The sequence below is a fragment of the Oncorhynchus tshawytscha genome, linkage group LG14 (assembly GCF_018296145.1).
Source record: "Oncorhynchus tshawytscha isolate Ot180627B linkage group LG14, Otsh_v2.0, whole genome shotgun sequence".
In the NCBI taxonomy this organism is placed as follows: domain Eukaryota; kingdom Metazoa; phylum Chordata; class Actinopteri; order Salmoniformes; family Salmonidae; genus Oncorhynchus; species Oncorhynchus tshawytscha.
In genome coordinates this window covers 51,959,792-51,986,616 of record NC_056442.1, presented here as the reverse complement: position 1 = coordinate 51,986,616, position 26,825 = coordinate 51,959,792, and the positions used below count along the sequence as shown (strand labels likewise).

The 26,825-nt window shown below is 41.5% G+C and overlaps 1 protein-coding gene across 4 annotated transcripts; it reads right to left on the bottom strand.

Moving 5' to 3' along the window:
* Nucleotides 1-26,443, bottom strand: LOC112267306 (cholinesterase). Of its 4 annotated transcripts, XM_042297654.1 has the most exons (10): nucleotides 23,507-23,598; nucleotides 22,290-22,615; nucleotides 12,652-12,910; nucleotides 12,416-12,548; nucleotides 11,986-12,324; nucleotides 11,563-11,873; nucleotides 9,039-9,248; nucleotides 8,013-8,170; nucleotides 5,670-5,713; nucleotides 1,238-1,326 (listed from the first exon to the last, which is right to left on the bottom strand). In XM_042297654.1, exons 2-9 carry the CDS (start codon nucleotides 22,597-22,599, stop codon nucleotides 5,706-5,708), a joined length of 1,728 nt encoding a protein of 575 aa, XP_042153588.1. In that variant the 5' UTR covers nucleotides 22,600-22,615; nucleotides 23,507-23,598; the 3' UTR covers nucleotides 1,238-1,326; nucleotides 5,670-5,705. The 4 variants fall into 4 exon arrangements, with proteins under 4 accessions (XP_042153587.1, XP_042153586.1, XP_042153589.1 ...); XM_042297653.1 differs by lacking the exons at nucleotides 5,670-5,713; nucleotides 23,507-23,598 and adding an exon at nucleotides 26,370-26,443 and having other exon boundaries at nucleotides 1-1,326; XM_042297652.1 differs by lacking the exon at nucleotides 5,670-5,713 and having other exon boundaries at nucleotides 1-1,326; nucleotides 23,507-23,597.
* Nucleotides 26,444-26,825: the final 382 nt, after the last annotated feature.

Below are 26,825 nucleotides of genomic sequence, written 5' to 3'. Positions count from 1 at the left end.
AACAGATAAAATCAATTCAAACTTTATTTAAAGTTAATTATACACAAGTTTTACACCTCAGAGGCAATCAAACTAAAGAAGAAAGCAAAACCAAGCCAATAAGAGGCCCATCACCTACACTGCTCATGTGCCATCACACAAACATACTTAAAAACTCTACTTCTGTATCACCCAGACAACTCATTTATAGTCTCTCTCTCTCTATGCAAGGATCCAAAAGGCATGACTTCCATCAGACAGACAATGTACTCTCTCTTTGGAAAATGACAAATGTTTTCATAAATGAGGGCACACTGATGACACGGGTAATGCCAATGGGCTCGTCTTCCTATCTTCACCCTCTACACACTGAGGTGGGAGCCGGCAGCCATCTTACACCGAATCTGTGTGTGTGCGTGTGTGCGTGTGTGTGTGTGTGTGTGTGTGTGTGTGTGTGTGTGTGTGTGTGTGTGTGTGTGTGTGTGTGTGTGTGTGTGTGTGTGTGTGTGTGTGTGTGTGTGTGTGTGTGTGTGTGTGTGTGTGTGTGTGTGTGTGTGTGTGCGTGCGTGCGTGTGTGTGCGTACGTTCAGGTTTTTGAGAAACGATTCTGACTGGTTATGGCCCAAATAAAAGGCTATGGCATTTAAGGATCTCAGATCATCTGTCACAGAACAATACATACATAACAAGTAAAATTGTTACACTGTTTACTCTCCTGTTACTTTACCCGACCAATCATCTCTCCTGTTACTTTACCCGGCCAATCATCTCTCCTGTTACTTTACCCTACCAATCATCTCTCCTGTTACTTTACCCCACCAATCATCTCTCCTGTTACTTTACCCCACCAATCATCTCTCCTGCACACAGAATCATCTCTCCTGTTACTTTACCCCACCAATCATCTCTCCTGCACACAGAATCATCTCTCATGTTACTTTATCCCACCAAACACACAGAAACATAACATCGTCAGATACACAAAGCAAGACACATGTTCAATTGAAAGGACAAGAACAAATACCAAAGTACAAACAGATATAGCAGTGATCAGTGAAAAGGCCTGGCATTACATTCAGAAACAAATTATGGTTGTGAACGTTTCTTTGCGTGACAAAATGTATTGTCTCGTTGAAAAGCAAAGTATAATTTTTAAGTTAGTCTTGATGGGTTGAGGGGTTCAGTTAAAGGTCTAGGGCTCCAAGGGCCTCTGGTCACAGTCCTGCGGCTTCTGACCCTCTGGGCTGCTCAGGCTGTGGTCAGAGTAGTAATTCTTCCACTCCAACATGTACGACATCCAACGATGGAAGTGATTCCTCCACTGCTGTTCTAACTCATCTACACTCACTGACAGAGAGACAGAGAGAGAAGAAGGGAAGGGCGAAGGAGAGAGAGACAGAGAGGTGAGCATGATTTAGATTGTCTGAGAAGGGGCTGTAAAGTTAAGTGTTTCCAACAATCAAACACTTTCCAACTCAGCATAACTGAAAATCTCAGAATCCGAGTGAGAAACGAGACTTGACATTCAGCTCATCCTCAAAATCAAACTTCCCTTCAGATATCTACTCCTACGATCCCTCTATACTTTAGCTATAGCTAATCCCATGTGATTCTACTGCCATGAGAACAGACTGATCCCATGTGATTCTACTGCCATCAGACCAGACAAATCCCATGTGATTCTACTGCCTTGAGAACAGGCTGATCCCATGTGATTCTACTGCCATCAGACCAGACTGATCCCATGCGATTCTACTGCCTTGAGAACAGACTGATCCCATGTGATTCTACTGCCATCAGACCAGACAAATCCCATGTGATTCTACTGCCTTGAGAACAGGCTGATCCCATGTGATTCTACTGCCATCAGACCAGACTGATCCCATGCGATTCTACTGCCTTGAGAACAGACTGATCCCATGTGATTCTACTGCCATGAGAACAGTCTGATCCCATGTGATTCTACTGCCATTAGACCAGACTGATCCCATGCGATTCTACTGCCTTGAGAACAGACTGATCCCATGTGATTCTACTGCCTTGAGAACAGACTGATCCCATGCGATTCTACTGCCTTGAGAACAGACTGATCCCATGCGATTCTACTGCCATGAGAACAGACTGATCCCATGCGATTCTACTGCCTTGAGAACAGACTGATCCCATGTGATTCTACTGCCATGAGAACAGTCTGATCCCATGTGATTCTACTGCCTTGAGAACAGACTAATCCCATGTGATTCTACTGCCATTAGAACAGACTGGTCCCATGTGATTCTACTGCCTTGAGAACAGACTAATCCCATGTGATTCTACTGCCATTAGAACAGACTGATCCCATGTGATTCTACTGCCATGAGAACAGACTGATCCCATGTGATTCTACTGCCATTAGAACAGACTGGTCCCATGTGATTCTACTGCCTTGAGAACAGACTAATCCCATGTGATTCTACTGCCATGAGAACAGACTGGTCCCATACTGAACATGTGTTGTATTCCTTAAAATCACCCCAACATATACAGTACCAGTCAAAAGTTTGGACACAACTACTCATTCAATGTTTTTTCTTTATTTGTACTATTTTCTATGTTGTAGAATTAGCTCCAGATGAGGATCTGTTAGAAAAGGAGGAACTAATTTGAGCATGTTTTATTATGTTTATAACTATATAAATGGCCTAGCAGTAGTGATTAACGTGTTATGGGTTAGATGGAGTGAGCTATGTGAAAATGTATTGATGGCCGGAGGCAAAGTACATAGGGGGCCTGTCTCTATAATAGAGCTATTACCACAGATTGTGAACTATTGCCCTATAACAGTGTTTTATAGCTTCACTGTTTTATATCATAATATTTCTCTCTCTCTATGTTTTGCATCATGATATTCACTTGAGTATGAATGGGTCGCTTATTCTCAAATAGCTCTTTGTGTATGAGTCCGGATCATTAACAATAGACTGAGGCAAGGTGCAAGGACGTATACTCCCTACTGATAAGAAGGCCAGGAAATGTGTGGAGGAGTACCAAAGGCCCTGGACTCAGGTGATAACACCACCTACTTAGCCACAGAGATACATTGTACAGTTGAAGTCGGAAGTTTACATACACCTTAACCAAATACACAAGTAAAACTCAGTTTTTCACAATTCCTGACACAATTCATTATCAGTTATCAGTAAAAGGAAGGTGAATAAGAGTGTGCATAGTGCGATTATAGGTCAGAGGCCTTACGTCTCAGCGGTTTAAAACATATAAATCAACAGAGAATATGAATCATGTTTTTCCTGTTCATGTATAAGTCATTTCAAAGTGTATATAATGTTGAACAGGAATTACTATTAAAAAAGGAGGGACTGTTTTGGTTCTAGTTTGAAATATACTTATTCATGTTACCATACTAGAACTTATGGATTGCTTTACACGTATATAAGGAATCTACACTTGAAGTTGGAAGTTTACATACACCTTAGCCAAATCAATTTATTAAACCCAGTTTTTTCACAATTCCTGACATTTAATCCAAGTTAAAAATTCCTTGTCTTAGGTCAGTTAGGATAACCGCTTTATTTTAAGAATGTGAAACATCAGAAGAATAGCAGAGAGAATAATTTATTTAAGCTTTAATTTCTTTCATCACATTCCTAGTGGGACAGAAATTTACATACACTCAATTAGTATTTGGTTGCATTGCCTTTTAATTGTTTACTATGGGTTAAACGTTTCAGGGAGCCTTCCACAAGCTTCCTTGATACAGTGATACAGTGAATTTTAAGTGAAATAATCTGTCTGTAAACAATTGTTGGAAAAATGACTTGCGTCATGCACAAAGTAGATGTCCTAACTGACTTGCCAAAACTATAGTTTGCTAACAAGAAATGTGTGGAGTGGTTGAAAAGCGAGTTTTAATGACTCCAACCTAAGTGTATGTAAACTTCCGACTTCAACTGTAGATGTTGGGGTCAATGGAGGGTGGATAAGAACTAGGTGATGGAAAGTACAGAAAGTTAACATTCTGTCTAAACATGTTATTTTTATATCTCATGGCTCGTATGGATGGGGGCATAGGGCAACAGTCTGGTTGACTCCACTTGGTAGGAGGGTATACACATATATGCTTGTGTAAATATGTCTTTGTCTTTGCAGCTGTATGACCCAGAGGGTAAACAAACTTGGTTTGAGCTTTTTTATCGTTGTCCGTGAGTTTTAATCTCTTCGTTCAGAACCTAACACATGGAAACAGACTGATCCTTTTTGATTCTACTGCCAGTGAAACAGACTGATCCCTGTGATTCTACTGCCATGGAAACAGACTGATCCCTGTGATTCTACTGCCATGGAAACAGACTGATCCCTGTGATTCTACTGCCATGGAAACAGACTGATGTTTGTGATTCTACTGCCATTGGAACAGACTGATCCCTGTGATTCTACTGCCATGGAAACAGACTGATCCCTGTGATTCTACTGCCATGGAAACAGACTGATCTTTGTGATTCTACTGCCATGGAAACAGACTGATCTTTGTGATTCTACTGCCATGGAAACAGACTGATCTTTGCAATTCTACTGCCATTGGAACAGACTGATCCCTGTGATTCTACTGCCATGGAAACAGACTGAACCCTGTGATTCTACTGCCATGGAAACAGACTGATCCTTGTGACTGTACTGTGTGACGGCCCTGAATTGGTCTGAACCGTCTCAGTGGTTCTCCTTCCAATAGGGCGCTTCCCCTTTAATTCCCAATTAAATAGCCTGCATCAGCTGCGCAAAAGTGGGGTTGTGATGGAGACATGAATAAGGATGTGTTCAACCCTCAGTTCCGAAGTGTCTTTACTCCATTTGTTTTGTTGTATTTAAAAGTGAGCTTTGTAGCCTTGTCTCAAGTTTAACCAGGATCGGATCCAGTCATTGCTTCCTTTGGACTGCACATCTCAGTTGTTCTCCGCTGGTTCTCCATGGCCTTTCTCTGCTGTTGGCGGATTCGATTGTCTGACTGACCGACTGACAACTTTTTTGCATACGGTATTTTATTTGTTTTAGTGTGATGTGTACCGTGATGATTTATGTGGTCATTTTTAGTTGAAGACATATTGATATTTGATAATAGTTATGGTTGTGTGATAAAAGACTTTGATATTTTGATTGTATGATTGAGACTGGGTTTACATGACACTTTTATGAACGGACAAACATTGCGTGACTTAGGTCACTTGAGTTCCCCGAACTCCTTTACCGGGCTGGACTCTTTTCGGCCCGAGGTACAGGACTTTTCTGGAGGAACCAGAGCTCATTGTTTGTTATTATGTGTTTGTGATCATTTATGGTGCTAATGCAACCCACGCATAATAACACATTTGTTTTGAAGTTTTTTCCAATGTTTCAAGGGTTTATGAAAAGTGTAATTACATCCTGACTTTTACTTGAGTCCTTTGTATTGGTGTAGACTTGATGGACCAGACAGGACTCATTCCCTCACAAACCAAAAGGAGAAATCGATATTAACTCTGGTAGGCACCACCTACCTGCCACCCCTAGAAACAATAACCTCAAGTCAAAACTGTTACAACTACCATGGAAATAGACTGATCCCTGTGATTGTACTGCCATGGAAACTGACTGATCCCTGTGATTCTAGTTGTTCTAATTAAAGAACAACTAGAATCTTATTATTAAAGAACACTCACCATGTCACGTTACCAGACCTAAACAACACTCATCACCTAGCAACCTAGAGAGAGAAAGAGTGAGAGGGAGACCGAGAGAGCAAGCGAGAGCAAGAGTTGGGAGAATTTTTTTTTATTAGTAAAGGGACAGCTAATGAGTAAAGTTAATGATTAGGAATCGACTCCATCACATTATTCCAATAAAACACGTATCAATGCCAAAATTGTGTTTTTGCCTTTGACCTTTGCAAAAATATTTGCTTCTTGGTTTTCCCAATATGCGGTTATTTCCAAAGTTCTTTGTCATTCACATTGTTCACTCTGTTCCACTTTGTTCATGCTTTGTTCATGCTTTGTTCATGCTTTGTTCATGCTTTGCTATATCTTTTGAATGCAATGCCTATCCCCAACTAATATACTTAGGACAAAGCCAACCTTCACAACTAATAGACTTAGGACAAAGCCAACCTTCACAACGAATAGACTTAGGACAAAGCCAACCTTCACAACGAATAGACTTAGGACAAAGCCAACCTTCAAAACTAATAGACTTAGGACAAAGCCAACCTTCAAAACTAATAAACTTAGGACAAAGCCAACCTTCACAACTAATAGACTAAGGACAAAGCCAACTTCACAACTAATAGACTTAGAACAAAGCCAACTTCACAACTAATATACTTAGGACAAAGCCAACTTCACAACTAATATACTTAGGACAAAGCCAACCTTCACAACTAATAGACTTAGGACAAAGCCAACCTTCACAACGAATAGACTTAGGACAAAGCCAACCTTCACAACGAATAGACTTAGGACAAAGCCAACCTTCACAACGAATAGACTTAGGACAAAGCCAAACTTCACAACTAATAGACTTAGGACAAAGCCAACCTTCACAACTAATATACTTAGGACAAAGCCAACCTTCAAAACTAATAGACTTAGGACAAAGCCAAACTTCACAACTAATAGACTAATAGACTAATAGACAAAGCCAACCGTAAATAACACTGCAAATGACAATGGCAACAACATTGTGTTGGCATCAACCACCTCTGAACATCAGGAGGTGTGTGTGTGTGTGTGTGTGTGTGTGTGTGTGTGCAACCAATTATGACAGAGAAAAAACATTTTTGTGCCATTCCGTGCAACGAAGCAAAACAAATGGTGGAATCTGTGCACAGGAATTAGACTCCATCTCAGCGTCAAAATCAATCACGCTTTCCCAAATCACAAAGTCCGGGGTCTCCAATGTCCTGCTCCAATCAAATACACACACACACACACACACACACACACACACACACACACACACACACACACACACACACAAACACACACACACACACACACACACACACACACACACAAGACAGGAGTCCTCAAACTTGTAGAAGGGATCTATACATATCTTTGTATCTCAATGTGTGTTTGTGTGTTTGTCAGCTTTGTGCTGTGCAGAGACAAACCACAAAACACACACACACACACACACACACACACACACACACACACACACAAGACAGGAGTCCTCAACCTTGTAGAAGGGATCTATACATATCTTTGTATTTCAATGTGTGTTTGTGTGTTTGTCAGCTTTGTGCTGTGCAGAGACAAACCACAAAACACACACACACACACACACTCCAAAACACTGTTAAGCTATCAGCTTTTATCTCTCAGGATGAAAGAAAACCTAACCAACTAAAAGTAAATTGTATTTTGCATTGAACTCACCAAACAAACACACATTTAGAAAACTCTGCCTCACTGCAAATGCCTTCCATTTAGGAAACAACCTCATATCTACACAATACTGTAGTCTTTCAAAAAGCCTAAACAATAAAATAAGGCAAGTGAATCTAAAAGGCTTCCTAAATAAAACAATTCCGATGAGTTATCTTTGACTAAGTGGTTTAATAACAAAATGATCTTGACCTGAAAATTCCCTCATGGGTTGCACCTCATACACATGCACACCCACATCATTGAGTTTCAAACCGGGGAGGCCACGGATTATGTTTGTATAGTGAGCCTGATGTGTGTGTCTAATAAATGAAGTGCAGTGGAGAGAGAGTGTTATTCACCCTCCACAGTTGGAGCTCTCTGAAATGGAGACTGAACCGACTCGCACTCAGGCCTCCAGCATTTTTGGAGAGGAGGGGAAGCTGGAGCCTGGGCCAACCCAGCCATGGTGCACCTCCACAGGCTAGATAGGGCACCAGAGGCACCTGGAGGGACCTGATGCAGCATCACTCATTCCTTGGACCGCTATGTGCAAGTTTGATGTGCAATAGAAGAAAGAATATTTTTGAGGTGCGGCCTGACACGGCCGTCACACTTGCGTAAGTTTGTTCTCACCAGTGACGTCCTGCAGTTTGGGGAGGAAGTTGTTCCAGAACTGGCATTGATGAGCTGCAAGCCTCTTTTGTGTGTGTGGAGGGGATGAGTTTAGGGTGATGTATTCCTGTTGGTCCACGGTGAAAAGTGGCCAATCCCCTTCCTCTATGCTTGGGTTCCTGCCAGGGAAAACACAACAACAAACCAATTATGTATGTAAGTAAACCATGAGAGTCATTTTACACTGACTTAAACCTTGTTTGACTTAAAATAATGATATGATCTCATATGCATGCTCGCTTTGACGTCTCACCTGGTCCCAGCCTTCTCTATATAGTATCTATATGAATTCTCACCTGGTCCCAGCCTTCTCTATAAAATATCTATATGAATTCTCACCTGGTCCCAGCCTTCTCTATATAATATCTATACGAATTCTCACCTGGTCCCAGCCTTCTCTATAAAATATCTATATGAATTCTCACCTGGTCCCAGCCTTCTCTATAAAATATCTATATGAATTCTCACCTGGTCCCAGCCTTCTCTATATAATATATATATGAATTCTCACCTGGTCCCAGTCTTCTCTATATAATATCTATATGAATTCTCACCAGGTCCCAGACTTCTCTATATAATATCTATATGAATTCTCACCTGGTCCCAGCCTTCTCTATAGAATATCTATATGAATTCTCACCTGGTCCCAGCCTTCTCTATATAATATCTATATGAATTCTCACCTGGTCCCAGCCTTCTCTATAGAATATCTATATGAATTCTCACCAGGTCCTAGCCATGTCTATATGAGGTCTATCTCATATATGAGGTCTATCTCATTGGGGAAGCAGGTAGCCTAGTGGTTAGAGCGTTGGAATAGTAACTGGAAGGTTGCAAGATCGAATCCCTAAGCTGACAAGGTAAAAATCTGTTGTTCTGCCCCTGAACAAGGCAGTTAACCTACTGTTCCTAGGCTGCCATTGTAAATAAGAATTTGTTCTTAATTAACTGACTTGCCTAGTTAAATAAAGGTCAAATAAATCTCACCCGGTCCTAGCCATGTTGGCCCAGTACTTCATCATCCTCCTGCTCATGACCACTTCCTCCTCCAGGTATCCCAGGGTTCTGTTCAGCGGCATTCCAAAGACAAACTCAATCTCATAGCCATGCATCACGCCCATCCATGCTGGCCAGGGATTGGTGGAGGAGTGGTGATCGAACAGGAAGAGGCGGGCCTTACCCCCATGTTCTGTGTACCTGGGGGCAGGTATAGTAATGATTGGTGAACTGAGCAGAAGGGGCCAGATACTAACTACATATCTCAACATTGCCTGTAAGTATTTGTGCAAACATTAGAGCTGGTCTCTCCTAGAGTGTTCACTTTTTTGGGGATAGGGGGCAGCATTCGGAATTTTGGATGAAAGCGTGCCCAAAGTAAACTGCCTGCTACTCAGGTCTACAAGCTAGGATATGCATATCATTGGTAGATTTGGATAGAAAACACTCTAAAGTTTTAAAAACTGTTAAAATAATGTCCGTGAGTATAACGGAACTTATATGGCACCCGAGGCACCTGAGGAAAATCAAGGAAGTGCTATTATTTTGAAATGACTGTTTTCCATTGAACGTCTATCCACCATACAACGACTTATGATGCAGTTCATGATCCCTATGGCTTCCACTACATGTGGCCAGTATTTAGGCATTGTTTCAGGCTTTTATTCTGATAAAATGAGGGAGAAACACCACTTTCAATGAGAGGACAGTGGACATTTCCAGACCTGACTCCTGCGCGTGACCGGGAGCGCACCTTTCTTGTTTTTCCTTTTCTATTGATGAAGCTATTGTCCGGTTGAAATATGATTGATTATTTATGACAACAACAACCTGAGGATTGATTATAAACATCGTTTGACATGTTTCTACAAGCGTATGGTACTTTTTAGATTTTTCGTCTGCCTGCTGTGACCGCGCTTTGTTCCAATGGATTACTGAACAAAACGCATCAACAAAACGGAGGTTTTTGGACATAAAGAGGGAATTTATTGAACAAAATTAACATTTATTGTGTAACATGGAGTCTTTGGAGTGCAACCATATGAAGATCATCAAAGGGAAGTGATGCATTTTATTGCTATTTCTGACTTTTGTTACTGCTCTACTTGGCTGGTTACTGTTTGTAATGATTTGTCTGCTGGGCGCTGTTCTCAGATAATCTCATGGTTTGCTTTCGCCGTGAAGCCTTTTTGAAATCTGACACAGCGGTTGGATTAACAAGAAGTTTAACTTCTTTGCGCACCCATCCCGTTAGCAGGATCATTTTCGTCAAGATCTGCTGAATTGCAGAGCGCCAAATTCAAGCAGTATTTTGATGTTTGGATGAAAAACGTACCCAAATGAAACTGCCTATTTCTCAGGCCCAGAATCTAGAATATGCATATAATTGTCAGATTAGGATAGAAAACTTTCCAAAACTGTCAGAATATAGTCTGTGAGTATAACATAACTGATATTGTAGGCGAAAACCTGAGGAAAATCCAACAAGGAAGTGCCTAAGAGAAACAAATGTCCCTGTTCCATTGCATGCCTTCCCTCCATTTAAAGGGATATCAACCAGATTCCTTTCCCTATGGCTTCCACATGGTGTGAACAGTCTTTAGACATAGTTTCAGGCTTTTATTCTGAAAAATTAGCGAGAAAGATCACATCGCGTCAGTGGATGGCTGGGTGCCAGCAGAGGTTTGCATGCGCAACAGTTTGGAGCAGACATTTTATCTCTCTCCTATTGAAAAAGCTATGGTCCGGTTGAAATATTCTCAATTATTTATTGTAAAAACAACATGAGGATTGATGAAAAAAAAAAACATTTGACATGTTTCTACGAACTTTACGGATACTATTTGGAATTTTCTTCTGCCCGTCATGACCTACACGAGCCTGTGGATTTCTGAACAAAACGCGCCAACCAAATGGAGGTATTTTGGATATAATATTATCTTTATGGAACAAAAGGAACATTTATATTGTAACTGCGAGTCTCGTGAGTGCAAACATCCGAAGATCATCAAAGGTAAGCGATTCATTTTATTGCTTTTCTGACTTTCGTGACCAATCTACTTTGCTGCTAGCTGTTTGTAATGTTTTGTCTGCTGAGAGAGATGTCCTAACATAAACGCTTAGATAGCTTTTGCTGTAAAGCTTTTTTGAAATCTGAAACGCCAGCTGGATTAACAACGAGCTAAACTGTGTTTTGCTATATTGCACTTGTGATTTCATGAAAATTCAATATTTTTAGTAATTTAATTTGAATTTGGCGCTCTGCAATTCAGTGGATGTTGACGAAAATGATCCCGCTAACGGGATGAGTGCGCAAAGAAGTTAACATCCTGTACGTTTCATGCGAACCCTAATCTAATGCACTTGATTCTAATAATTACCTGGTTGATGAACTGAAGCAGGTTAGTTACAACTGGGGTTGGATTAAAAACGTACAAATGGGTAGCTCTCAAGGAACATGATTGAACAGCCCTGCATTAGAGCTCTGTGGAACTCTTTAATATGTTTTCCTTACCTCTGGGCAAACTCCAGCACAGGGCAGTTAAAATCATGGTCTCCCAACATTCGCCCAAGCAAATCACGATTCTTCATCCCACTATTCTCATCCGTCCAATCAGTGTACTGGAAGATGGCTGTCTCCCTCGTGACATCACTGAATCCCGGCAACACTAGGTGCACCCCTTTCAGGAAGTTCTCCCTGCTGATCAGGCTCTGGCTAGTGATGTCATATCCTGGCGCCCCGTAAACCAGGAAGTAGGTCCCCTCATCTTGGTTCAAACCAATCAGCACCTCTGTCTTCAGGAAGTGTCCCGTTCGGAGCAGAACCTAAAGGGCCAGATAAAGAGACATTATGACATTGGAAATATATACGGGATTCAACTGCTTGTTTTTTCAGTGCCTTTGGGCCCAAAACAAGCAACCATAAATTCATACACACCTCTGGCATGTCTGGTAGGAAGTTTTGGTCGACAGAGGGGGTGAATGGTAATGCTAGGATTGTGGGGAGAGAGAGGACGTTGTACTGCTGCTTGATGATATCCTCTGGATGGGCTCTCTGTAGACACTGCTCCAGGACAGCCAGAGGTGCCAGGGGACAACCCAACAGCCTACCCAGGGACAGGGACCTGTTCCAGGCCTGCTGTTGAGTCATGACAGCCCATGGAGTGTTAGGGGAACCACTCTGTAGTATTGCCCTGTTGAACAGACCATGACTGCCAGGGGAGAGGAGATGGAGACCCACAGACGCAGATCCAGCACTTTCCCCAAACAACGTCACCTGACAACAACATAAAAACAGAGAATAACTAAACATGGTAAAACAAAGAATAACAACAGCAAAAATAGTAAAAGGAAAAAAGCTGAGCAACCTTTGAAGGGTCTCCGCCGAAGGCAGCAATGTTATTGGCTACCCAGTACAGAGCCAAGCGCTGGTCCAGCATTCCAGCGTTACCACGGACACCCTCGCTCTCAGGAAGAGACAGGAAACCCAATGGACCGAGCCTGTGTCCAATCAAAACAAACGTTATTATCGGTGTATTTTTAAAACATGAAAACATGAAGCTCAAATAGGTTCTTTAGTTTAATTATATTGTGCCAGGAAAACCTGTAGTTCATAGACACCACCACGACGCCTTCTGATTGGCTAAGGAATTGTCCGTCATACAGGTCTAGGGAGGCGGTGCCTGTAGTGAACCCGCCTCCGTATATCCACACCATGACAGGAGCTAATGAGGAACCAGGGGAGGAGCTCTTGGAACGTTTAGGGTGTGTCTTAAACAAAGGGGGAGGAGTCCATATGTTGAGGTAGAGACAGTCTTCACTCATCTTGGTGTTGGGGTTCCACATCTCAGCTCCACGGAACCCTGGGAGTAAGGAAGTCAGAGTCAAGTACTTGTAGTTAATAATGTCTTAATTACAAAACAACATTGAGTATGTTTACGGTGTAATGCAGATTTTTAATTGTTGATGTGGGTAAATCACTTTGTGCTAAGTGAAGAGGAATTGTGCATTCCTAGAAGTAGCATACTCTACCGCATAGTGTGATGCCTGTGGACCAATTTTAAATGGCGTCACGAACTTGGATGTGGGATTGGATATGGGGAGAGCATCAGTGAAGGTATGCGAAGAAGACACCGGTGTCACTGTTTGTGTGAGAGAAATTCCTGTCCAACCAAAGATGACATGGACCCGCCCTGACCAGACCTACACTAATGACTGCCTGGGGGAACACACCACATTCACGAATCTGAACACGACAACACACTGAATTTCAGTAAGTCAATTGAAATGAATTTGTAGTGAAAGTAAAAGTAGTGACAAGGATCCTAAATCCCAGAGAGTGGACTTGGCAGGGCTAGTGAGAGCCCCGTTGACAGTACTGTTTGTAGACATACGATAAATGTCTATGTAGCCTGAGAGCTATGGGTAGTGAAAATAGACATAGGATAAATGTCTATGTAGCCTGAGAGCTACGGGTAGTGAAAATAGACATAGGATAAATGTCTATGTAGCCTGAGAGCTATGGGTAGTGAAAATAGACATACGATAAATGTCTATGTAGCCTGAGCGCTACGGGTAGTGAAAATAGACATAGGATAAATGTCTATGTAGCCTGAGAGCTATGGGTAGTGAAAATAGACATACGATAAATGTCTATGTAGCCTGAGAGCTATGGGTAGTGAAAATAGACATAAGATAAATGTCTATGTAGCCTGAGAGCTATGGGTAGTGAAAATAGACATAGGATAAATGTCTATGTAGCCTGAGAGCTATGGGTAGTGAAAATAGACATACGATAAATGTCTATATAGCCTGAGAGCTACGGGTAGTGAAAATAGACATACGATAAATGTCTATGTAGCCTGAGAGCTACGGGTAGTGAAAATAGACATAGGATAAATGTCTATGTAGCCTGAGAGCTACGGGTAGTGAAAATAGACATAAGATAAATGTCTATGTAGCCTGAGAGCTATGGGTAGTGAAAATAGACATACGATAAATGTCTATGTAGCCTGAGAGCTACGGGTAGTGAAAATAGACATACAATAAATGTCTATGTAGCCTGAGAGCTACGGGTAGTGAAAATAGACATACGATAAATGTCTATGTAGCCTGAGAGCTATGGGTAGTGAAAATAGACATACGATAAATGTCTATGTAGCCTGAGAGCTACGGGTAGTGAAAATAGACATACGATAAATGTCTATGTAGCCTGAGAGCTACGGGTAGTGAAAATAGACATAAGATAAATGTCTATGTAGCCTGAGAGCTACGGGTAGTGAAAATAGACATACGATAAATGTCTATGTAGCCTGAGAGCTACGGGTAGTGAAAATAGACATACGATAAATGTCTATGTAGCCTGAGAGCTACGGGTAGTGAAAATAGACATACGATAAATGTCTATGTAGCCTGAGAGCTAAGGGTAGTGAAAATAGACATACAATAAATGTCTATGTAGCCTGAGAGCTACGGGTAGTGAAAATAGACATAAGATAAATGTCTATGTAGCCTGAGAGCTACGGGTAGTGAAAATAGGCATAAGATAAATGTCTATATAGCCTGAGAGCTATGGGTAGTGAAAATAGGCATAAGATAAATGTCTATATAGCCTGAGAGCTACGGGTAGTGAAAATAGAGAAGTGAAAGTTGAATAGTGAACAGTGGGGTGTTGAACATGTATGAGAGAACAAGGGTGAATGACTAACCCTTTTGACAGTAGGAATAGTGGATCCTGTGGATTGCTATCTCTTAAATAAATTATAAGATTAAATTATAAGATTAATAACCAATAAAATGTGTGTGAAGCAAACAGTGAATATCCAATGTAGATTGGTTAAACTGGAGTCATCAAAGGTCGTAATTCTATTTTTATTTGTTATTTTTATTTAACCTGTTTTTTTGGGATGCATTAATCATGATGTGAGTAGTGTCCAAAGGGGGAATTATTAGTCCCCTAGGACGCTTTGGTAAATATGCAAATTGATTTTCCTCACTGTAAAAACGGGAAAAATGTATGTTGGTAATAGTTGACAGTTACTTCATTTACCAGTCCCCTGGGGCCCGTTGGTAACAATTCAAATTGATTTTCCTCACATGCCTGCCTGTAAAAAGGAAAATGATATGTTGGTAATGGTTGACATGATGGATTGAAGTTTTACCCACCTAGAGTGATGGATGTGTATTGCTGTTGTTATTTTGTATTGTTTTCATTGTTTTGTTTAATTTTCTTTGTTTTTGTCTTGCTTCAAAAACAAATCTCAATACCAAATCTGTCTGCTGGATGGTTGGTATTTCTCCCAAAGATTAGCCCTCTAACTCCCTGACCCTTTAACTCTGCGGTGAGGTCGCCAATATGATAAGGGAGTATAAGCACATTTACAAAAATGGTTTAAAAGGTGTGTTGTTATTCTTTTGACATTTGTCTTAGAAATCTGTATTAAGAATGTTGAATCATTTATAATTTGTCTGGGTTTCTTGAATCAGAAATGCCCTACACTAAACGTTATTCTGTTCTGTCCTCTCTCAAGGTTATGGCGAAGGTGTCCACAGATGGTATCTAGATGCATGGAAGGGATAATTCAGCTGGGAACAGTGTGAACTTCACCCCCGCTGACCGCCTGAAGTAATGGATAAAAACGTGTTCACTATGTCCTTCACCACTTCTACCGTGACACCTGAGTCCGAACCAGCAACCTGTACACATCTTCCAGTTGAAGCTATCAACTGCCTTTTCTCAAGAGCCTTTTCTCTCAGGAGTGCGACATGAGTCGTTGTGGAGTGAGCATGGAGAGAGATCTCTCACAAACTTCTCTCATGCTGCTGGTGTACTGGTAGGAGGAAGGACAAGACATAATGGGACCGTAAAGGACAAAGGCGGCTCAGGTGAGAGATTCGTATGCTTGGGACAATGGGCCATTATGAAGGGCCATCCACTTTGAACATTGATGCCATTGGGAAGGCGAACCGTAAAGCTGTCTGAAGAAGAAAAAGTGAAGACACGCCAGAAGAATGAGTACCGTGAGCGAGTGGCAAACTGTACCCTTCATTTATTTAGGCTTGTCTAAAATTGTTCATTTGGTGTATCAGGTTGATTGTGGAGGTATGAACCCTGTGAGGTTCACAGTAATTTAGACTAAGAATGCGTTGAGTACCAATCTGTCATTAGCACAAATGGTGGCCGTGATGAGAAAATGTAATGCTAGAAATATAAGATGAATATATGGTATATCAATATAAATGCACACTCTGCCAGTATCGGTGTGTGCTAAGTTGAGGGTCTTATATTGATGTGATAGAACCAACGTGAAGCACTAAGGACTGTCATTCTAAATTTGTGTTGGATAATTTATCAACAGGTCAAATTATGATCCAGAAAGTCGAGAAGGAGAGACAGAGAGCTGCCCCTAAACTTTGAGTAGACCACAACGTGTGGGGAGGGTACACTGCTCATCCTGCAGGTGGCTTCTGAAACAAATGCAATATGTGTTCAAATCCAGTGAGTCTAGGCAGGGTTCCTCCCAGGGAAACCTTATCTTTTCGTGTATTCCGATAGGGAGGTTATAAGAAATCCCACTGGATTGTAGCTTGGGCTATCCATTATTGGGATGTTGAGAGTAGGGGCTTTGTGGTCCTTGCCCAATCTCATTACCATTCTTATCAAGATTGGTGTGAAACTGTGTTCTCTATTTTCCCTGTGAAAGTCAATAGGGTTTCTAGGTTGTGTGCAACATGTAGGTGATCATGTGAGGGCTCCCAAGTGGCACAGCAGTTTAAGGTGTGTCACTACAGACCCTGGTTTGGTCCCGGGCTGTATCACAACTAGTCGTGATCGGGAGTCCCATAGGGCGGAGCACAATTGGCCCAGCGTCGTCCAGGTTAGGGAAGGGTTTGGCCGGGGTAGGCAGTCATTGTAAAAATAAATTATTTGTTCTTAATTAACTGACTTGCCTAGTTAAATAAAAGTAACAAATATATATATTGTAAATGTATATGCAGTTGAAGTCGGAAGATTAAATACACCTTAGCCAAAAACATTTAAACTCAAATTCCTGACATTTAATTCCAGTAAAAATTCCCTGTCATTTGGTCAGTTAGGATCACCACTTTATTTGAAGAATGTGAAATGTCAGAATAATGATTTATTTCAGCCTTTATTTCTTTCATCACATTCCTAGTGGGTCAGAAGTTTACATACACTCAATTAGTATTTAGTAGCATTGCCTTTAAATTGTTTAAGCCATATTGCCAAAACTTTGGAAGTATGCTTGAGGTAAATTTGGAAGTCCCATTTGCGACCAAGCTTTAACTTCCTGACTGATGTCTTGAGATGTTGCTTCAATATATCCACATCATTTTCCGTCCTAATGATGCCATCTATTTTGTGAAGTTTCATCAGTCCCTCCTGCAGCAAAGCACCCCCACAACATGATGCTGCCACCCCCGTGCTTCACGGTTGGGATGGTGTTCCTCAGCTTGCAAGCCTCCCCCTTTTTCCTCCAAACATGACGATGGTCATTATGGCCAAACAGTTCTATTTTTGTTTCAACAGACCAGAGGACATTTCTCCAAAAAGTACGATCTTTGTCCCCACGTACAGTTGCAAAACTTAGTCTGGCTTTATTTCGGAGGTTTTCAGGTTATGTCGACATAGGATGCGTTTTACTGTCGATATAGATCATTTTGTACCTGTTTTCTTCCAGAATCTTCTCAAGATCCTTTGCTGTTAATCTGCGATTGATTTGCACTTTTCGCGTTTGGAAATTGCCCCCAAGGATGAACCAGACTTGTGGAAGTCTACAATTTTATTCTGAGGTTTTGGCTGATTTCTAATGATTTTCCCATGATGTCAAGCAAAGAGGCACTGACTTTGAAGGTAGTCCTTGAAATACATCCACAGGTACACCTCCATTTGACACAAATGATGTCAATTAACTTATCAGAAGAATTTCTAAAGTCATGACATCATTTGTTGAATTTTCCAAGCTGTTTAAAGGCACAGTCAACATTGTGTATGTACATTTCTGACCCACTGGAATTGTGATGCGGTGAATTATAAGTTAAATATTCTGTCTGTAAACAATTGTTGGGAAATTTACTTGTATCATGCACAAAGCAGATGTCCTAACCGACTTGCCAAAACTATAGTTTGTTAACAAGAAATTTGTGGAGGGGTTGAAAAACGAGTTTTAATGAATCCAACCTATGTGTATGTAAACTTCTGTGTCTGTGTGTCTTAGCAGCAATGACTCTCAGCTTCTCTATTGGTCAGGTGCCAGAAGAACACACTCCACAAACCGATGATGATGAATTGAGAAAGACTCTGCCTGGGCAAGAGAGCCTAGTGATGGAAAAAGGTTGCGGGGAAAACTACACATTAGAGAATTGTCTTGTTATTTGTTCGTGTTTTTTTTACTGATACAAACCTGTCTTGTGTGACTTAGTCATAAGTCTTGGCATACAGATAGGTGCCATTTGGGTGCAACTGCAGCATGTGACATCCTGTTCTCACAATCTGCAGGAACTTAGCTGTGTGGAAACTTGCAGGAAGGAACAGATCACCTTTTACACTATGTTCCGCCCCTGTTTCCACACATCTGCCTAACTGCCATGTAAAAAAAGAGGTTGTAGTTCCTCATGAAAGCTGAGAGCCAAACCTCTTCGTTGGACTCCAGCGATTGTTAGCCGTTCCATTTTTGCAAATCTTATAATAAAGTTGTTGTTTGAAGAATCTATAGTCTCTCTTCTCTTTACGGTTTGAATTTCCATGACAAGGTCTTGAGCCAAAGGGACCGACGCCGGCCTGGAATAGTGGCCCAGAAGTAGATGGTCATCTTAGAAGAAGGTCCCGAGCCTAAGGAACCGATGCAGACGTGGAGTATAGGCCCAGAAGTTAGAAGCAGCAGAGGAGGGCATTGAAGGACAACCCCCCCCAGCCCAACAACAGCCAAATGTATTTCTGAGTAGAGCCAACTTGGTGGCTAAAGCAACAGTTGGTGAAAGGTCATGTTGGGTCTGTGGGTTTGCTCCTCAAGGGGTAAACAAGGGAGTTTCATGTATGGGGTCACACTGGGAGTGAATCACGCCCTAAGTGTGATGTCATTCCTGCCCTTTATCATCTATCCCCAAAAGAGACCAGACGACATGACATTTTAAAGCCCCTAAACTCTGTGATGTTTTTCATGTCCTGGTAATAGTAGTAATCTCCCTATCCCTACTGTGGGTTTTCTTGTGGCCACCTGGTGTATTATAGGTAAAGGATGTGTGGGAAAAACTGCCTGACTGTCCATAGTCTCCTCGCTTGGAGGGTGGATCATGCAACTGTGTCTAGCCATTGTTTTAGTCACTGTACTGACTCTGTTTCTTGTTCTCATGCTAAAATGTTGCTGCAATATGTGTTTAAAACTGGTAACGAATCCAAGACCAAATGTAATGTTAAATGTTGCCATGACCCAGGGCCAGAATGCAAGTTGTGAAGGATTAGCTGAGCTACACTTTTCTGCTAAAGACAGTGATGTCTGACCTTTACCCAGCATCCAGTTGGGCTCCAACCCCTCACCCTTCAGCTCTGGGAGAAGAATCCCTTCTTTAAATGATTGTATCTAATCATTAGCATAAAGTTAGAACTGTATCTGATTTGCGAGGGGTTTGGAGGTTTTAAACTCCGTCTCACAACAGATGACACAGGGAGGAATTGTTGGACTACGGGATATTATGCCTTTAGAAAGCTTGCTACATTTAAAATGTATTAAAAAACTGGTCAGGGATTAAAAAAAAGGGAGAAGTATAATGGTACTTTTTAATTGTACGTGTCCACATAGTATGTGACTAACCTTGTGAAACTGTGTGAAACTGCCTTATTATAACGTCCTGTTATTCACTCTGAGCTCAGAAAAAAATAATCTTGGTTTGACTTTGACTCAGATCCTTATGTTATAATATCCACGACAACATGCATAGTAATAATTGTATATTAAACTGATTAAGGCCGTAGCCAGATTATGTAATAGTCATGTAAACACGTTACTCGAGTTAAATCGGCATAAGGTCAAAGTGTAAGTAAGCATACGCCGATAAAAACACCTTTCTCAGCAATCTTCAAATTATTAGGACATGTAAACAACTAAATCGGCGTTCCAGCTGTGTGTTTGATCTGTGCATGTGCCAGCACCAGCCGAGAGCCTCCCTCTTTAGCGTGAGTGAAGTGAGTACGGAACAACTGTGTGTACGCATCTTAGAAGTAGTTTTCGCATACAAATTTTATATGACTGAACTCAGAATCAAACATGTTTCCCAAAGATAACATGTCCGCGGTGGTAGAACGTTTATTTTGACTGGCAAATGTTCTGAATTTATCAGAATGCCATCAGGTAGCCTGATTTCAGACTTGTTCATGTCAACAGGATTATTAGGGAGATCGTTCTTCTTGAAAACCATGTACAGTGCCTTGCGAAAGTATTCGGCCCCCTTGAACTTTGCGACCTTTTGCGACATTTCAGGCTTCAAACATAAAGATATAAAACTGTATTTTTTTGTGAAGAATCAACAACAAGTGGGACACAATCATGAAGTGGAACGACATTTATTGGATATTTCAAACTTTTTTAACAAATCAAAAACTGAAAAATTGGGCGTGCAAAATTATTCAGCCCCCTTAAGTTAATACTTTGTAGCGCCACCTTTTGCTGCGATTACAGCTGTAAGTCGCACTCTTATCACATCGAGAGACTTACATTTTTCCCATTCCTCCTTGCAAAACAGCTCGAGCTCAGTGAGGTTGGATGGAAGCATTTGTGAACAGCAGTTTTCAGTTCTTTCCACAGATTCTCGATTGGATTCAGGTCTGGACTTTGACTTGGCCATTCTAATACCTGGATATGTTTATTTTTGAACCATTCCATTGTAGATTTTGCTTTATGTTTTGGATCATTGTCTTGTTGGAAGACAAATCCCCGTCCCAGTCTCAGGTCTTTTGCAGACTCCATCAGGTTTTCTTCCAGAATGGTCCTGTATTTGGCTCCATCCATCTTCCCATCAATTTGAACCATCTTCCCTGTCCTGCTGAAGAAAAGCAGGCCCAAACCATGATGCTGCCACCACCATGTTTGACAGTGGGGATGGTGTGTTCAGGGTGATGAGCTGTGTTGCTTTTACGCCAAACATAACGTTTTGCATTGTTGCCAAAAAGTTACATTTTGGTTTCATCTGACCAGAGCACCTTCTTCCACATGTTTGGTGTGTCTCCCAGGTGGCTTGTGGCAAACTTTAAACAACACTTTTTATGGATATCTTTAAGAAATGGCTTTCTTCTTGCCACTCTTCCATAAAGGCCAGATTTGTGCAATATACGACTGATTGTTGTCCTATGGACAGAGTCTCCCACCTCAGCTGTAGATCTCTGCAGTTCATCCAGAGTGATCATGGGCCTCTTGGCTGCATCTCTGATCAGTCTTCTCCTTGTATGAGCTGAAAGTTTAGAGGGACGGCCAGGTCTTGGTAGATTTGCAGTGGTCTGATACTCCTTCCATTTCAATATTATCGCTTGCACAGTGCTCCTTGGGATGTTTAAAGCTTGGGAAATCTTTTTGTATCCAAATCCGGCTTTAAACTTCTTCACAACAGTATCTCGGACCTGCCTGGTGTGTTCCTTGTTCTTCATGATGCTCTCTGCGCTTTTAACGGACCTCTGAGACTATCACAGTGAAGGTGCATTTATACGGAGACTTGATTACACACAGGTGGATTGTATTTATCATCATTAGTCATTTAGGTCAACATTGGATCATTCAGAGATCCTCACTGAACTTCTGGAGAGAGTTTGCTGCACTGAAAGTAAAGGGGCTGAATAATTTTGAACGCCCAATTTTTCAGTTTTTGATTTGTTAAAAAAGTTTGAAATATCCAATAAATGTCGTTCCACTTCAAGATTGTGTCCCACTTGTTGTCGATTCTTCACAAAAAAATACAGTTTTATATCTTTATGTTTGAAGCCTGAAATGTGGCAAAAGGTCGCAAAGTTCAAGGGGGCCGAATACTTTCGCAAGGCACTGTAAATGTTTTAATCTAACTATTATATTGATCTGATTATTGCGTGCTTGTAACCGTGCTCACTGACTGTACACTGTCACTAACATCAACAGGTTTAAAGGCACACAAACATATATTGTACATTCATGTAGGTGTTGTAATCTATGCCAGTTTACTATACAGGCCTAGGTAATCGTTTTGATATCAAATCCCTACCAGGAAATAATGTATCCTGGGGTTGGAGGCAGGAGTTGGGGTAGCGGGTGGCGTGTAGTACCCCTGTCCACCCATCTGCAGGCTGAGGAGGGCGAAAACGCAGTTCCCCAACAGGGGGGTTCCCATAGGGAATTCCCAGGAATGCCCTGACATATCCACCACCTGGCACGGGAAGCCGAGTGCCCCGGACTCTGCCACGGTCCGTGGAGACAATGACATCATCGATGAGGTCATCAACCTGAGTCGTTGTGGCCGGGAGAATGTGGAACAGCAGGAGTGACAGGGTGATGTGTGTGTGAGTGGTCACCATGGTAACACATTCAGGTCTGGAGAGGTGAAAACAGACAGAAGGATGTGGAGGTCAACAAAAATACACAGTCACAACAGAAATATACACAGTCACAACAGAAATATACACAGTCACAACGGAAATACACATAGTCACAACAGAAATACACACAGTCACAACAGAAATATACACAGTCACAACAGAAATACACAGTCACAACAGAAATACACACAGTCACAACAGAAATATACACAGTCACAACAGAAATACACAGTCACAACAGAAATACACACAGTCACAACAGAAATATACACAGTCACAACAGAAATATACACAGTCACAACAGAAATATACACAGTCACAACGGAAATACACACAGTCACAACAGAAATACACACAGTCACAACAGAAATATACACAGTCACAACAGAAATATACACAGTCACAACAGAAATATACACAGTCACAACGGAAATACACACAGTCACAACAGAAATACACACAGTCACAACAGAAATATACACAGTCACAACAGAAATATACACAGTCACAACGGAAATACACACAGTCACAACAGAAATACACACAGTCACAACAGAAATACACACAGTCACAACAGAAATATACACAGTCACAACAGAAATACACACAGTCACAACAGAAATACACACAGTCACAACAGAAATATACACAGTCACAACAGAAATATACACAGTCACAACGGAAATACACACAGTCACAACAGAAATACACACAGTCACAACAGAAATATACACAGTCACAACGGAAATACACACAGTCACAACAGAAATACACACAGTCACAACAGAAATATACACAGTCACAACGGAAATACACAGTCACAACGGAAATATATACGCAGTCACAATGGAAATATACACAGCCACACAAACACACAAACACACACTGTCACTCAGTAATAAAAGGAGATGATTGTTTTAGTTGCATATCCATTAGATTGTTGAAGCATTCAAGATTTTCCAAAGATAGTCAACGGCTTCAACAAGCACTGAACAACTAGGGCAGAGGGAGTGGAGAGAGAAGGAGGGAGGGAGGCCAACAGCTATTAATGACACCATGAATTCAGCTGATATCAGGATAAGAGTGTGTGAGGGCGTGCACAGTGAGAGGGGGGGGACGATCAAATATGTCCCCCTGACTCATTCAACACTAGACAGCCGTGCACACACACCCACCACATTTGCCTCTTCTCTTACCACAGATTACTCAGCTGAAAGGGCGAAACATATTAATGTCTAAAATTAGAGAGGGTGATTGCTTGTTGTGATAGTGGATAAATCCTGGATTAATCAGGTCTACACTGACCAGACAGATTGTTACAGAAGTCTAACATGACCTTAGAGGCTGAATGAATAGAACTGGCAGGCAGGATATCTATACCACATCTACCTCTCCTCATGGACTTTAAATAAAACAACCTAGATGGCTGCTGTATCTGTGGAAATAGCTTACCTGTGCAGTTGAAATACACTATACATACACAAAATTATGTGGACACCACTTCAAATTAGTGGATTTGGCTATTTCAGCCACACAAGTTGCTGACAGGTGTATAAAATCAAGTTCACAGATATGCAATCTCCGTTGACAAACATTGGCAGTAGAATGGCCTTTACTGAAAAGCCCAGTGACTTTCAACGTGGCACCGCCATAGGATGCCACCTTTCCAACAAGTCAGTTTGTCAAATTTCTGCCATGTTAGAGCTTCAACTGTAGGTGCTTTTATTGTGAAGTGGAAACATCGAAGAGCAACAACGGCTCAGCCACGAAGTGGTAGGACACACTAGCTCACAGAACAGGCCGCAGAGTGCTGAAGTGCGTAGTGCTTGAATTGATCTGTCCTTGGTTGCAACACTCACTACCGAGTTCCAAACTGCCTCTGGAAGCAAGGTCAGCACAATATCTCTTCGTCGGGAGCTTCATGAAACGGGTTTCCATGGCCAAGCAGCTGCACACAAGCCTGAGATCATCATGCGCAATGCCATGCGTCGGCTGGAGTGGTGTAAAGCTTGCCGCCATTGGACTCTGGAGCAGTGGAAAGCGTTCTCTGGAGTGATGAATCATGCTTCACCATCTGCCAGTCAGACGGACAAGTATGTGTTTGGTGGATGCCAGGAGAACGGTACCTTCCCCAATGCATAGAGCCAACTGTAAAGTTTGGTGGATGAGGAATAATGATTGTGGACAGTTTTTCATGGTCCGGGCTGGGATCTTTAGTTCCAGTGAAGGTAAATGTTAACACTACAGCATACAATGACATTCTAGACAATTCTGTGCTTCCAACTTCGTATCAACAGTTTGGGGAAGGTCCTTTCCTGTTTCAGCATGACAATGCCCCAAGGCACAAAGTGAGGTCCATAGAGAAATTGTTTGCCGAGATCGGTGAGGAAGAACTTGACTGGCCTGCACAGAGCCCTGACCTCAACCTCATCGAACACCTTTACAATTATTTGGACCCCTGACTGCGAGCCAGGCCTACAAACACACACACACACACACACACACACGCATACACACACACACACACACAAACACACACGCATACACCCACCTGAAAAAACACACTAGTATTCAACCACTTTCCCTTGTCTAAAGAAAGACAAAACACTTCTGACGGTGTCTGGTGAAAGAATGGGTTGCAACAACAGCCAATCATAGCTAACGCATGAGACCAAATATCACCATTACCAAGTAGCACACAGAGAAATAGACATATGCAAGCAGACAGGCATGCTCACATAGGCTGCACACACTCACGCACACACACATAGCTCTGAGGTTAGAGTGTTGGGACAGTAACCAAAAGGTCACTGGTTTCAATACCGGAGCCGACAAGGAGAAAAATCTGTCGCAGTGCCCTTGAGCAAAGCACTTAACCCTAATTGGCCTGCTGGTACCTCTGTGGGAGTTGGAATATGCAATAAACACTTCCATTACACACATGTGTGTAACAGGCAAATATAAGAAACCTCCAAATTATAATTTTCACTCACTCACGCACACACAAACACACACATACACACACACACACGGACACAAACAGTCTATGTAACAAGCTATCTAGCTAAATGTCAGACACACCCCAGGGGTATTCTGCCACATTGTTACAGTGAATAATGACATTTGAAGAACCTATCTGTGCTGTGGTTTGAGGAGAAAGATACAACACAAGAAATGGTGGATTCTCCCTCGTGCTGCTGTGCCCAACTGACACCTCCACTGGTTGAACGGAAGACAACCTCACAATAGGTTACAACAACAGGCAGAAAACGGTGGTAAGAATGTTGTGTTTGGTCAGTCCCTCTTTTAACTATTATAAAAATGAACAAGAGGTCCTTGGGGTGTATGAGAGGGATGGGGATCGGATTTAAAGCAAACAAAAGCTCCCTGACAAGCCATTCATTGTTTCACAATAAAAACACACCGTTTGTTGGTCTCCTTCCCTATGAACTTCACTCTTCTATGCCTATATACTATATACTATATATACTATACTTCACTTGAAGCATATTAACACAATCGGTGAAATTAAAAGCATCTGTGTGCTGCATGCATACATCTTATTCATAAGAAGCACCTTCTCATCTGGCAAGTTGGCAAAACATTCATTACTATGCAGCAAGGTTCTGTAGCAGGACAGAGGACTTGTGGATTGAAAGGGACACTTGGCCAATTGAACAGTACAAGAGACACACACTTAGCATAGGTTACAACACAATGAAGGCTACACGGCACAAACCAACACTCACCCTCTCTGATTTCTTCTCTCTTCAGTGATCCTGCTGAGAGAAGGCGGTAGTGGTGTATATCGTGGCCAATGGTTTTCCAATGTAAAACAGTAATGTCAGAAAAGTGAAAATGGTCCGTCTTTTGTTTTTGCCGGAGTTTTTCAAAAACGAAAAATGACTGGATTTTTATTATCTCGTTTTTTTTCAGGAAACAGAATAACAAATTGACGTCATTAAAATATTTTAAAATAAAGAAATTGTTTGTTTTTGTTATTATTATTATTTTTTGCATATTAAAAGCAACAACTTGATATTTTGATTGTCACAAGTCGGTGGGGTTAAATGTGACATGTCTTTGATTGGCCAAATGCACAGCAAACTTATTTTTGTTCATCTACTATTTATTAATTAATCTGTTATTAATTCACCTACTGCTATATTAATGGTAGGCTTGCTACGTGCTATCAACGTTAGTAA